The sequence below is a fragment of the Berghia stephanieae genome, chromosome 4, assembly GCF_034508935.2.
Source record: "Berghia stephanieae isolate SIO BIC M18660-M18661 chromosome 4, UCSD_Bste_1.3, whole genome shotgun sequence".
NCBI classification, from domain to species: Eukaryota; Metazoa; Mollusca; class Gastropoda; order Nudibranchia; family Aeolidiidae; genus Berghia; species Berghia stephanieae.
In genome coordinates this window covers 33,786,746-33,799,646 of record NC_088363.1, presented here as the reverse complement: position 1 = coordinate 33,799,646, position 12,901 = coordinate 33,786,746, and the positions used below count along the sequence as shown (strand labels likewise).

Below are 12,901 nucleotides of genomic sequence, written 5' to 3'. Positions count from 1 at the left end.
TGTTTTAGATTTTTTTTTTCTTCTTCTAATCATGGCACCACCATATGCCGTCAATACGCCACGCCACTGAGTACAGGACACTTCTTGCCTCTGTCATTCGTAACCGACGTATTTTCCTTCCGAATCGAAGCTCCCAATCTAAAAAAAAGCTGCTATTTTGTCGACTCTATGATTATCCTAGTAACTAATCTTAGACTAAGCTCCAAGCACGGCCTCAGAAAATGACTAAAACTTGACCAAACTTAGTATCCGACTCAAACCATTCAGCGCCATGAACGATAACATTATTTTTTATTTATCTCAAAGCCAAATCCTCTTCCACCTTATGACCAACCAACACAAACTTCTGAAATAGTTAAGAGATTTAAACACACATATTAAGTGTTTTTGCAGAAGCCTCGTTTTTAAATATTTTTTTTTTCAAAATCATCTCTCTCACGCTTACACGGTTAGTTTCTGACGCCCTTGACATCGTATCTATTTCAAGGGACTACATTGAACCCACCGATCCTTATTAGTATTCAATAGTCTGATGTCACGTCCGCCCAGCAACCAGCAGCTTGGTTCTAAACAAAGAAAATCGGTACTTTTTATTCTTCATGCTGGCTAGAACTTTTTCACATGTCATGTGATCAGAATGTATAAAAGTCAAAACATGATCAGGTTTATAATGTTGTTCTCCTCTGGATACATGTTTATGCTCGTCAGAGAAGTATTTCATAAGGGCGTCCGCCATTGTTCCGATAGTTTTGAACCAGTTACTAAGTTACTATACGCCAATACGAGGGAAGTGACATCGCGAATATTGAAGCCTATTGCCTTCAAAGCACATTTCTGTAGTCAAACTCCACAATCCGGATGTCTCCATTATCCGGATAGGATGCCTGGGGACGGATTTTCCTTTTCTATATTTGTACTCTTTAGGGACTGATTCCACTCTCCGGGGGTCTCTGTAATCTGGATATAATGCTGGGAATTGAGGTGTTCGGATTGGAGAGGCGTGACTTCTTTGGAACATATATCTTTTCATTTATAAATTTGTCTAGCATTTTCTCTTTACCTCCTCTCTATACGCCCCCCCCCCTCCCCTTTTTCCCTCTAGGTGTTACTGTTGATGCACAGATGTTTCCAGAGTTTCTGTGCCCCAAGTTCAATGATATGTGAAATGGTACAGGAGATGGTCGAAGACTCATCGTGCGGCAAATACATTCTACTCGGAGCGACCACCATCATGGACTATGATTGTTCAAAACTTAATTCGACCCCGGATGCCGAATCATAATCGTTGAAATAAATAAATAAATGTTGATGTCTTCTAAAACAACGCTTTTTATGAATTGCATTTTTAAAAATCTAATGATGTGAAGTTACAATGATTTATTTATCATTTTATCTGAAAACAACACAATTTTATTCTACTCAATAGCTAATACCCATTAGTTATATGGTATTTTTTTTCTTTAACAGTTTGACAGTTCATGATACACGTAACCATCTGACCATTTGTAGAAAGAATATTATTACACACCAACAAGAATCTAATTGTAGACACATTATAATGTGTTCTTGATTATATAATTAAATTCGGATATGTATTTTACACACACTTCACTGTATTTACCATTTGTTGTGGCTCTGTTGTTGAAATAGTTTATTGTTTTTATGTGGTCTTGTGGTAGGACACTCGCTTTCGGATCGGAAGGTCCTGGGTACCAGTCCCGCTCTGAGCCGCGCATAGTTGAGTCCTTGGAGTGGCTTTATTTACATTTTCTAACCGTACTCAGGTGTAAAATGAGTACCTGGCCGTTTACAGCGCTGTCTGTCGGGAAAAAATATTATCTCGCCTAACAGGCGTCATGTCTCATCCTATATGTTAAGCGTTGCTGTGGGCTAGGGACCCCGTATAAAGCATTACGCTATAGTCATTTACAAAAGAAACTAGACAGGTTGCGGACAGTTTCCGCTAATAGTTCGATACTGGTTGGGACCAATGGAATGACGTAGACTTATTGGAAACCTAGACATAACCAGCATTTCTTTTTTTTTTTTTTTTGGCGCATATTTAAATGTATTGTAATAATTGTTAAAAAGTCGCAGATTTTAAAACAAGTTCTTCAAAAAATCAATTTTTCAAAATCGAGCACAAAATTGAAATCAGCAAACATGATGTACCTGCTTTAGTATTTTGTCAGTCCACCACCTTCGCCTCGTCGATGATGACAGCTGATGGACTGATTCTGTTGGTATAATTCCAAATTGTATTTAGTCTGTCCAACAATTCATCGTTCTTATTTTGCTTTAAAATTTTTTAGCATTATTACAGTCCCACATAATATTATGTTCTATGGGATTAAGGAGACACGTTGGTACTGACCTGTTTGGCGGACCGCATCTGCTTTTCAATCGTGTCAATAAAGGCATGAGTTAATACATCAACAGAATGAAAAAAAAATGTCTACTTCTTTAAAAATATATACAATGTACCAATATGTTTTCTCTTATGTGAGGCAATAGCAAATACAAACTGTCTCGTGTCTTTTGTAAATGACTATAGATAGTATGCGCTTGTCTAAGAAGCTCATAACATTGCCATCCGGAAGTATAACGGACCAACACACAAAACTGTGTGTATCCATGAACGTTTATATTCGGGTTAATACAGCTCAGTGAGCATTACTCATAAACGCGGATGGCAAAAAACAATAACAAAGACCTGAGTGACGTCATCTTCGAACTATCTATAAACTTTGAGTCAAAGCAATTGTCTTAAATTGAATCTTATCTTTAACTCATAAACTTTGAGTCAAAATATTAGTTTCAAATTGAATTTTATCTTTAACTTATAAATTGTGAATCAAAGTGAATGCTCTAAATTGAATTTTATCTTTAATTTACAAACTTGGATTCAAAGTAAATGTTTTAAATTGATTTAGTCTTTAACTTATAAAACTTGAGTCAAAGTGGCTGTCTTAAATTTGATTTTTATCTTTAACTTTAAAAATGAACCAAAATAAATGTTTTGCTGAGGAGAGTGAGTTTTGTTGTAGACTTCAAATAAATTTAATTCTTTAATACTCGTTTATAATAAGTTATTGTTTTGACTTGAAACCCAACTTATCTTTTATCATTTCGTTTCGACACATTGCCGCAAATGGTCACAAATTGAATCTAGATACTGAATTTTGAAATTTGATAAAAATATTATTTTCTCAATTGAGGATATTCAAAATCTTTATTTTCTTGAGTTTTTAAGAAAACAATTTCTTCACTCTGATTGCTAACCAGTTAACTGCCGTATACACACACACATACACACACACACACACACACGCACACATAGTATAGAAACCGCTGTCATGGACAATTGTTAGTCGTTTTTATATTTGTATGTATGTATGTGTGTGTGTGTGTGTCTGTGTGTATGTGTGTGTCTATGTGATATCCGGTTGGCGAAGGATGTGAGTTTTTTTTTTTGGCTAAACGCACAGCATCGGTATTTGAGTGGGAAAACACGTATGGTGGTTCGAAATGCTTGTCAGTTTTACAATGATTAACAGAAACACCCGCCAGAATGTCGTGTTGGAATAGAAAATTTCGTTTTAAAAAAGCGGTCACTTAGAATCATAAGGCCAAGCAAGAAGGAGTTTATCCCGGTATGTGTAGCGTTAAGCGGTGTGTACAATTGCATCATATTGTTGCTGTGCGTTTAGCCAAAAGACTCACACATTTCGCCAGCCGGATATAACGTACCAACACACAACACAATGTGTAACCTTATACGTTTATAATCTGATTGATAGAAATTAATGAGAATTAATTATAAAAATGCTGGCTAAAACTAACAGCAAAGAGCTGAGTGACCTCAATTGTGTTCCTTCTATACTTTGGATAGGAAGCTAGTCTATTGTTAAATACTGCCCGCCAGATCTAATAGACCCAGCTACCCAATCACTGCTGGTTGAGAAGAAAGGTCTGAAAAACTAAACCTCGACTGCACACGGGATTAATACCAATCACTTTGCCTGTGAGGGGAGTGCTCTACCAACTGAGCAATCGGAATTCCAATTTTTCGCTCTTTTATTTCAGGACTGGGGGGGGGGGGGATTACGTACATATGTCATGATATTTCTGCCAACTTCTTAACGAATGAATTCTTTTGCTTCGTGCTTCAGTCCCCTTGATCGGTGAGTTAGTCATATTCATTGCTGGAATGAAATTGACGTCACTCAGCTCTTTGTAATTGTTTTTAGACAGCCATTTTAATGATAAGTTCTCACTAAACGACATACATCAGACTATAAACGTTTAAGTTGACATAGAATTTTGTGTGTTAGTACGTTAATCCGACTGGCTGATATCGTGAGTATTTTACCAATACGCATAGCTAAAATATAAGTCCACTCATAACGGAGTTATATTGTAGCTATCGTTAACTTATAGCCTGACACTAAAACTCACTAAGACCCATAATTTGACGTCAATTTTAGGTTTGTGGACCGCCTAATGACGTGTGTAACTTAGCAACACTGGCTCTAAACTATCGGAACAATGGCGGACGCCCGTATGAAATATTTCTCCGTCGAGCATAAAAGCTTATCCAGAGGAAAAAAACCACATAAATTTGATCATGTTTTGACTTTTACACATTCTGATCACAAGACATATGAAAAGTTCTAACCAGCTTGAATAATAATAAGTAATGATTTTCTTTGTTTAGAACCAAGATGGCCGCCGTTGCCGGGCTGCGTGACATCAGACTATTGAATCCAATTGCCTTTATTAGCGGGCAAGGAAACAAGCGGTCCCTTTATGTGAACTGTTTAATGCGACTCACGACTTGTATTCTTTTGTGGCCCAAGACTTGTCTTTTGACGTCATGTTTTGTTCAGGCTCGGGCTATAAGTTTACGATGGCTACGGTTAGTATCAGGCAAATTGCCAGTAGATTTTTGTCCAATCAAAACATGGAATTTGTGACACACCTTCAAACGTGCTCGGCAGGCATGGTTGGTTGTTTATAACCAACAACGTGAATTACATCGATCTCTCTCTCTCTCTCTCTCTCTCTCTCTCTCTCTCTCTCTCTCTCTCTCTCTCTCTCTCTCTCTCTCTTTCTCTCCCCCGCCCCTCTCTCTCTCTCTCTCTCTCTCTCTCTCTCTCTCTCTCTCTGATCATTGTTATTGTTTTTGTGCCGCCAGATGACTAGTTATGACACGATTTTCTCAATGATAACGTTAAGTTTACACATAATTTACTGTGTTTGCTCTTTTGATCAAGTGGGAGAACACTGGGTATTTTACTTAGACATTATACCATCGATAGTAGAACATGTGTAACTGGCTATGTTTACCAATCACTGCCATTGTTTACATTATATCGACTGTCCGATGTAGTGATATATTTCGATCGCTCTCAAATTTCCCACGATTATAAATAATTCAATACATATTCTCAATACCTACTCCGCGTATCTCACGGGTCGCCAGGTGTTAATCGTTATCGTCCTAGGCAAAATTTTAAAAGGCCATGTGTTATAACTACGGAGCTGACACCGCATTGAACCTGCTTCAATGGGAGCGATCTATATTCAGGTTTTCGTCCAACCAAGTCATCAATCACATGATTTGTTGCTGTACAATGATTGGATATTTCTTTAAAACTATAAACACGCTGCTTTGTTTATGAATGTTGTAACCATGCACATGTGTCAAACAGGACAAAATGACCAATCGTGATGTTAGAAAATTCGAAAGCTGTGAGCACTTTTCACTATGTGGGTCACTTTGAGCACATTTTGCAATGTGACCAATGACCTCGAGCACATGGAAAGTAAATATAGATGGCTCCCATTCTCACCTAGGTGCTAGACGAGTGGGCCATGTTTTTGATCGTCAATATAACTGCCACACATAACCCACCAATTTAGGAATTCACAAGATTACAGACGCCAACAGTTATGACACACAGAACACGATTGGTCTAAAGAAACAACCAGTAATGGGCTAGGCAAGCCCAAATCCTGGAATATTATTGGTTCCTTGTGATTCTCCAACTCCAGAGAGAGACACATCTAAACTACGACAGTGATCAATATCGCCCTCTCCCATTTAATCTACTTAGAGCTTTATAGGGAATTCGAAAGTTCTGTTCATAGCGAGAAATATGTGTGAATGAGGGTGGGTGATAGGCATACATTGTGTTAAAATTATTTAATGCCATTTAAACTAGTATGTGTAGGAGTGATTATTAATATTGTGTTTCGCCTAGCCGTAATTAGAGACAAGAAGAAAGCGAAGAAGAAAAGGGAGAAGGCGAAGAAGAAGAAGAAGAAGAAGAAGAAGAAGAAGAAGAAGAAGAAGAAGAAGAAGAAGAAGAAGAAGAAGAAGAAGAAGAAGCATATTGCTATAGCGCCTTTCGTCGAAACCTCAAAGCGCTCGAGAGTTGAGAACACATATCAATGTTTTCTTTGCAATAGACACAACCTGGGGGACAATCGATGGTAAACTCATTTCCTCAGAGATTTTCATCAAATAGATTTTTTTTATCTGACTAATTGTGTGGGACATTTGTGATAAGATCTTCTCCTGACAGTCTGGGTATGTATTTTTGGATGTTTCAAAGTCACAAATTTGGTAGAAGGAACAGATGTAAGATAAAGATATGAAAAGCCTGTTCGAAACAGTGCCAGATTAGGCCTATGACGACGGGGTTTATCGCGTTTTTGTTTGTATGAAACGGACAATCGGAATTGAATTGCTATCCTTTGGATAGGATCCTAAGCTATCGCAAAGTACTTTCCGCCTGATCTAACAGACCTAGCTACCTAGTCACTGTTGTATGAACTGGGGGTCAGAAAAAAAATATCGAGTACATCCGGGGTCGATCTTGGTCCCTTTGCATGTGAGGCTGTACTCTCCTAACTGATCTATCAGGACCCCAAGTGCCAGACCAAGCAAGAGAAAAAAAATGCAAAAAGAAAAAAAAACATCCCCAAAAACTGGGAACTGAACCTCAGACCTCCTCAGACAGAATAAGAATTATTTTTCAACCTACGTTTACACATCTTACTCAAGGCATCAAAATTGTATAATGCAGATTATGAACTCTAACCATTCAAACCCAGTTAATCCCGTTGACGAGGCCATTGCCCCACAGGTAGTGAACAATGCAGACACTTAGGGGAAAATGGTTAAGATCAACTACTTAAATGTAATTCACCATCATCATCCATCGTGGCTGTACTCTTGAGCACGTTGCCGGTCAGCTGTCTCCACGAATCACGATCCTCTGCGGTGCGCATGAAATATATATTGCTTTTGAAATCACTTTTGGTCATTCTTAGCTTATTTAGAAAGGTTCTTCTTTGTTTCCCCTTGCACTCATTATTCTCTCAACCCAGATGAAACCAACATTTTTAGTCCATCTCTTCTCCACACATGTCCCAGAATCCGTAACTGCCTCTCTCTGATGATATCGATCAACATTCGTCCCTTTCTTAACTTAGCCAACACTTCCTCGTTCGTATACTTGTCGATCCATGATAACCTCAACATTCTTATATACAGCCACAGCATAAATGCCTCTAACCTCCTTTTACATTCGTTGTCAAGCGTCCACTTTTGACAACCGTATAAAAGTGTACTTATAACATATGTAAATACCAAACTTTAAAATAATTTCACCTCCCGTAAATCTGGTAAAGACTGTGTCTTTGAAAAATATTCTTTGTTGCAATGAGAGCTTATGACATGAAACCAATCCAATCCATTAAACACCGTTCATGAAGCGAGTGCCCCACAAGTAGTAAACCATGCAGACAATTAGGTGAAAAATGGTAAAGCATTGAATGATCAACTGCTTAAAAAATCTACTCAACCTACTAGTACTACCACTACTGCTACTACTTGTTGAGGATGATGATGATGATGATGATGATGATGATGATGATGATAATAATAATAATAATAATAATAATAATAATAATAATAACAATGATGATGACAATATTATCATTATTATTATTATTATTATTATTATTATTATTATTATATTATTATTATATATTATTATTAATAATATTATTATTATTATATTATTATTATTATTATTATTATTATTATGATTATGATTATTATTAATAGTATTATTACTATTATTGCTTAGAAATAGATTTTACGTTAGAATAAATGGTGTTGTGGTATTATAAAGCGCTTTGATCTTGTTATTAAAGGGTGTAATGTGCTGTATATTATTATTAAGTATCAAAATATAAATGTCTAGGAACGAAGATATTCGGAATGATAAGACGCCACTGTAATAAAAAAAAAATATTGTCTAATCCCAGTTGAAAATTACCAGTTAACTGCCATACGCTGAAAAATCACATATTTAAAAACTGGCCAGAAAACTCGTCCTTCAAATATCAGTCAATTTAAATGACCACAATCTTCTCAAAAGTCTCAAACCTGGGCCTTAAAGAAGACTTCGCGAAACCCAGGTTTGAGAGGTTTTTTTGAAGATGAGGTTCATTTAAATCTATAGGTATTTCAAGGACGACTGTTCTGGTCAAAATTTTAAATGTTATGTGTTTTCTAGGAGTACAACAGTTAATTCGTTGACATTCTAATTATCATTATACACAGCATTCATCATTTTCATATCATTCACTTACTTGGTTGGTTCAAGTTCTGAACTCTTTGCTGATTTTGATTCACTTAGTTTTCGGGTACAAGTGGAAATTTGCAGACATGGAGAAGTTGGCCCTGGTCTTCCTTATTCTTATTTTTAAACCAGCTTCGGCTTTCATAGAGGGTGTTTCCATCAATACAGGTAAATGATGATGATGATGATGATGATGATGATGATGATGATGATGATGATGATGATGATGATGATGATGATGATATTGATGATTATAATAATAATAATAATAATAATAATAATAATAAGAAGAAGAAGAAGAAGAAGAAGAAGAAGAAGAAGAAGAAGAAGAAGAAGAAGAAGAAGAAGAAGAAGAATTGTTAACAGCGAAGCACTCATTTTACACCAAGTTTGAGAGTTTTTGCCAAGATAAGGGTAATTTAAATTTATTTTTATTTTTTATTTTCTAGCTTCAACAATCAGTGGGTGATTAGAGGTGGGTCTTTTCGTGACTTTTGTTCTCCTCAGTACTAGCTTCTCTGCTGTGCCCCGGTTTGCTTTTATGAGTTTCTCATATCGTTCCGTTGGATCTTCTTCTCCGTACAAAGTCCTGTGAATCTATTCCTCACCTCTATAGTATACTGGTTCTGTATAGTTGAGTCTTTTAGAGAGGACCAGTCATACTTCACTTTTGACGGTGTTGATTTGCTTTTTCGAAGACTCAAGCGAATTGTGGCAGATACGAGACGGTGATCTCCTCCTAGGCTACTGAAGCTACTGAATGCTTCGACATTGTGGACTGAGTTCTTCCACTTTCTATTCACTAGGATAATAATAATAATAATAATAATAATAATAATAATAATAATAATAATAATAATAATAATAATAATAATAATAATAATAATAATAATACTTTATTGCATCCCAAAAAGGAAATTTTTTGTACAGACGTGTTATAATTTACACATAAGATAAAAATACAATGGAAATAGGATGTATATATATATATATAAAAAAGGAGCAGCTCTATAACCAGAGCTGCGCTTTATAATATGAATAATTTCAACACTGTAAAATAGTTAAAACTGTCACTATAAATTGAAAATTGAAAAGATTGCAAAACAAATAAATTAATAAATTAATATTTATATTTTTAAAAGTAAAAATGAGAAATAATTATTAAAATGATTATTGCTTGTTGTTATAAAGCCTAATACTGGACGGCAGAAAAGATTTTCGGTGTCTCTCTGTTTTCGTTGAAATAGAGAAAGGGCGACCACTTCTTTCTGACATAGTAATTGATGGTCTTAGTGGATGATACGGTCATTTAATATTTTAGTTATTTTATTTATACAAAATTCTCGTATAAAAGATCTACATCGTCAACATCATTTATATAGCGTTTAATGGATTTTTTAATATTTGAATTTATTTTGTTCCTTTCCACTGCTAAGCAATTGCCTCCCCAAGCTGTTATACAAAATGACAAAACACTTTCGATTACTGCTCTATAAAATAATGTGCAGAGAGTTTTATCTATTCTAAACTGAGAGAGTTTCGATAAAAAATATGTACGTCTGCACATCTTATGCCTAATTATTTTCAAGTGTTCATCCCACTTGAGCCTGTCATCAATCGTTACACCAAGGTATTTGTAGTGAGGAACTCGCTGGACGAATTGGTCCTTTAATTTTAACGGTTCTATCGGTTCCTTCACTCTCCTAAAGTCAATCACTAGCTCCTTTGTCTTGCTTATGTTAAGCTCTAGGTGGTGGGCATCACACCAAGACACAAATCTATCAATTTCTTGCCTATAAGCCACTTCGTTGCCATTTGTTATGAGGCCTTGAAGAGCGGTGTCATCTGCAAACTTTATTAAAGGTACACTCAGGTTTTGACTTCTACAGTCATTCGTGTATATTGTGAATAATACAGGGGACAATACACAACCTTGAGGAGCGCCAGTATTTGTAGTTATACAGGAAGATTTGTTTTGCCCTAATTGAACATATTGTGCTCTCTCCGTAAGAAATTCGAGCACCCAAGCAATTATATACTTGTTTAAATTCAGACTAGTCAATTTTTGAACAACCAACTGAGGTTGCATTGTATTGAACGCTGAAGAAAAATCTCCAAAAAGCAATCTGCAATAGCTCCTAGCGTGATCTAGATGCCTGTAGATGTTGTTTGTAAACAGCAAAATGGCATCCTCTACGCCACGTCCTGGTTTGTAAGCAAATTGATGACTATCACTCAATGGCATAAACTGATTCCTAATTTTAACAAGAACAAGTTTTTCTAAAGATTTCATGACTATTGAAGTCAGTGTAATGTAGTCAATCTGTGTTTTTCTGCCATTCATGTCTGACATGTATGTCCATAGCTTGCCTTTCTTCTTTCTCCTCAGCGTGTTTGTGATAGCCAGGTTACTTTCGTTGGCTTGTTCTAGGAGAAAAGAGCCGTTGCTATTGGTGTTTTCATGGTACGTGGAAATGCGTCCTTTTCACCAATATGAGCAGTGAAATCACCACACTCAATTAGGAAGTTGTGCTTGGGAATCTTATTGCAGGTTTCTGAGAGTTTGTTATAATGGGTCTCGCAGTCGACACTTCCCTCAACTGGTGCGTAGTTTGATATCGCTGTTGTGTTAGGATTTCCATTAAAAGTAGCTACCATTATCCGCATGTTGACAGAGTTGACTTCAGCTAGAGATTTCTCTGTTTGTTCACTAAAATTCCTACTCATCCTCCTACAGCTGCACCTTGAGTGTTTCGCCAGGCGCTGGTAGTGATAAGAGTGCAGTTCTCCAACCTCCAGTATTTGACCATATCGTCTTCCTTGGTGTGAACAATCTTGTGATCTGATATTGCAAGAATAGAGAAATTGAGTTCGTTGAAGATATTGGCGAGTTCTTTTCTTTTGTATTCTTCCTTTAAAGTTCATGTGTTGAGAGTTCCAACTTGCTTGTATTCTTTACATTTTAAGAATCCTGAAACCCTTCGGCAATCGGTGACGTCCCTTCCTTGCGGGTTTGGGGATGCCACGTCATGAGCAGTACTAGTACTAGCCTGAGGTCCTGATTGTTGAAGCTATAAAAGAAGCTCAAGATGCCTTCAACCAACACCAACAAACACCAAACTCAGTAAACGAAGAAAGGTGGAAGATATCAAAACAGAAAATACAAACTGTCTATAGGGATATAGAAGAACGAGAGCTAGATAGTCTCATCCAGGAAGTGGAGAAAGCTGACGAGAGAAGCAAACACGGTGAAAGCTGGAAACTGATAAATAGAATAACTGGTAGGAAAGCAAGTCAACAAGGGATCCACAGGGGTAAAACAAAAGAAGAAAGAAGGCAGAAATGGTTTTCACACTTCCAAACACTTCTGGGAGAAAATCCAGTCAGAGCAACGGAAGACGACGTAGACCTAGAACCAATTCTGCAAGATATATGTATAGACGAGAGTGACTTTACAGTGGATGAGATAAAGAAGGCCAAAAAGTCTCTCAGTGATGGAAAACAATCCGGACCCGATGACATCCCGCCTGAAGTATGGAAGTACTGTGACTTAGGGATGATATCCTGTTGGAGTTTACAGATGAATTACTAAACAAGAATGAAAAACCAAATCAGTGGTCGGAAATTGATCTGATTCCAGTCCCAAAGGGAGGAGACCTAAGTGATACCTCCAACTACAGGGGAATCAGCCTTGCCGCTATAGCTGCCAAGCTCGCCAATAAGATGATCCTCAACAGAGTCCAGCCAGAGATAGCCCCTCATCTACGTCCTTGTAAAAACGGCTTCAGACCATGAAGATCCACGACTGCTCACCTCCTGGCATTGAGAAGGTTAATAGAAGGGGTAAAAAGTCACAACAAGAAGGCAATCATTCTATACGTAGACCTTAAGAAGGCCTTTGACTCGATACATCGCCCTACCATGATGAAAATCTTAAAAGCATATAGTATACCTCCTAAACTTCTCTCTGCTATTAAAAGAATGTATGAGAACACACGGGCAAAGGTTATCTCTCCAGATGGTGAAACTGAGCTGTTTGAGATCAAAGCAGGGGTGCTTCAAGGTGATACATTAGCCCCCTATCTCTTTGCAATTGTCTTGGACTATGTGATGAGAAAGACCTACGCTGGCATGGAGAACTAGCTGGGCTTCACGCTGCATAGACAAAGAAGTAGGCGCAATCCAGCTATGATTGTCACGGATCTAGATTTCGCAGATGATCTGGCTCTACTGAACGAGAA

General features: G+C 37.1%; 1 protein-coding gene and 1 long non-coding RNA gene across 2 annotated transcripts in view; both read left to right on the top strand.

Moving 5' to 3' along the window:
• LOC144971752 (uncharacterized) overlaps positions 1–1,324 on the top strand; it is a 37,980-nt gene extending 36,656 nt beyond the window's left edge. Inside the window, exon 14 of the mRNA XM_078912824.1 lies at positions 1,103–1,324. Coding sequence (XP_078768950.1) covers positions 1,103–1,282 — 180 coding nt within the window. The 3' untranslated portion in view covers positions 1,283–1,324. The remainder of the gene's footprint in view (positions 1–1,102) is intronic.
• A 7,385-nt stretch (positions 1,325–8,709) lies between these two features.
• Positions 8,710–12,901, top strand: part of LOC144971751 (uncharacterized) — a 5,205-nt gene continuing 1,013 nt past the window's right edge. The window contains exon 1 of the long non-coding RNA XR_013645179.1: positions 8,710–8,828. This is a non-coding gene — a long non-coding RNA (uncharacterized LOC144971751). The remainder of the gene's footprint in view (positions 8,829–12,901) is intronic.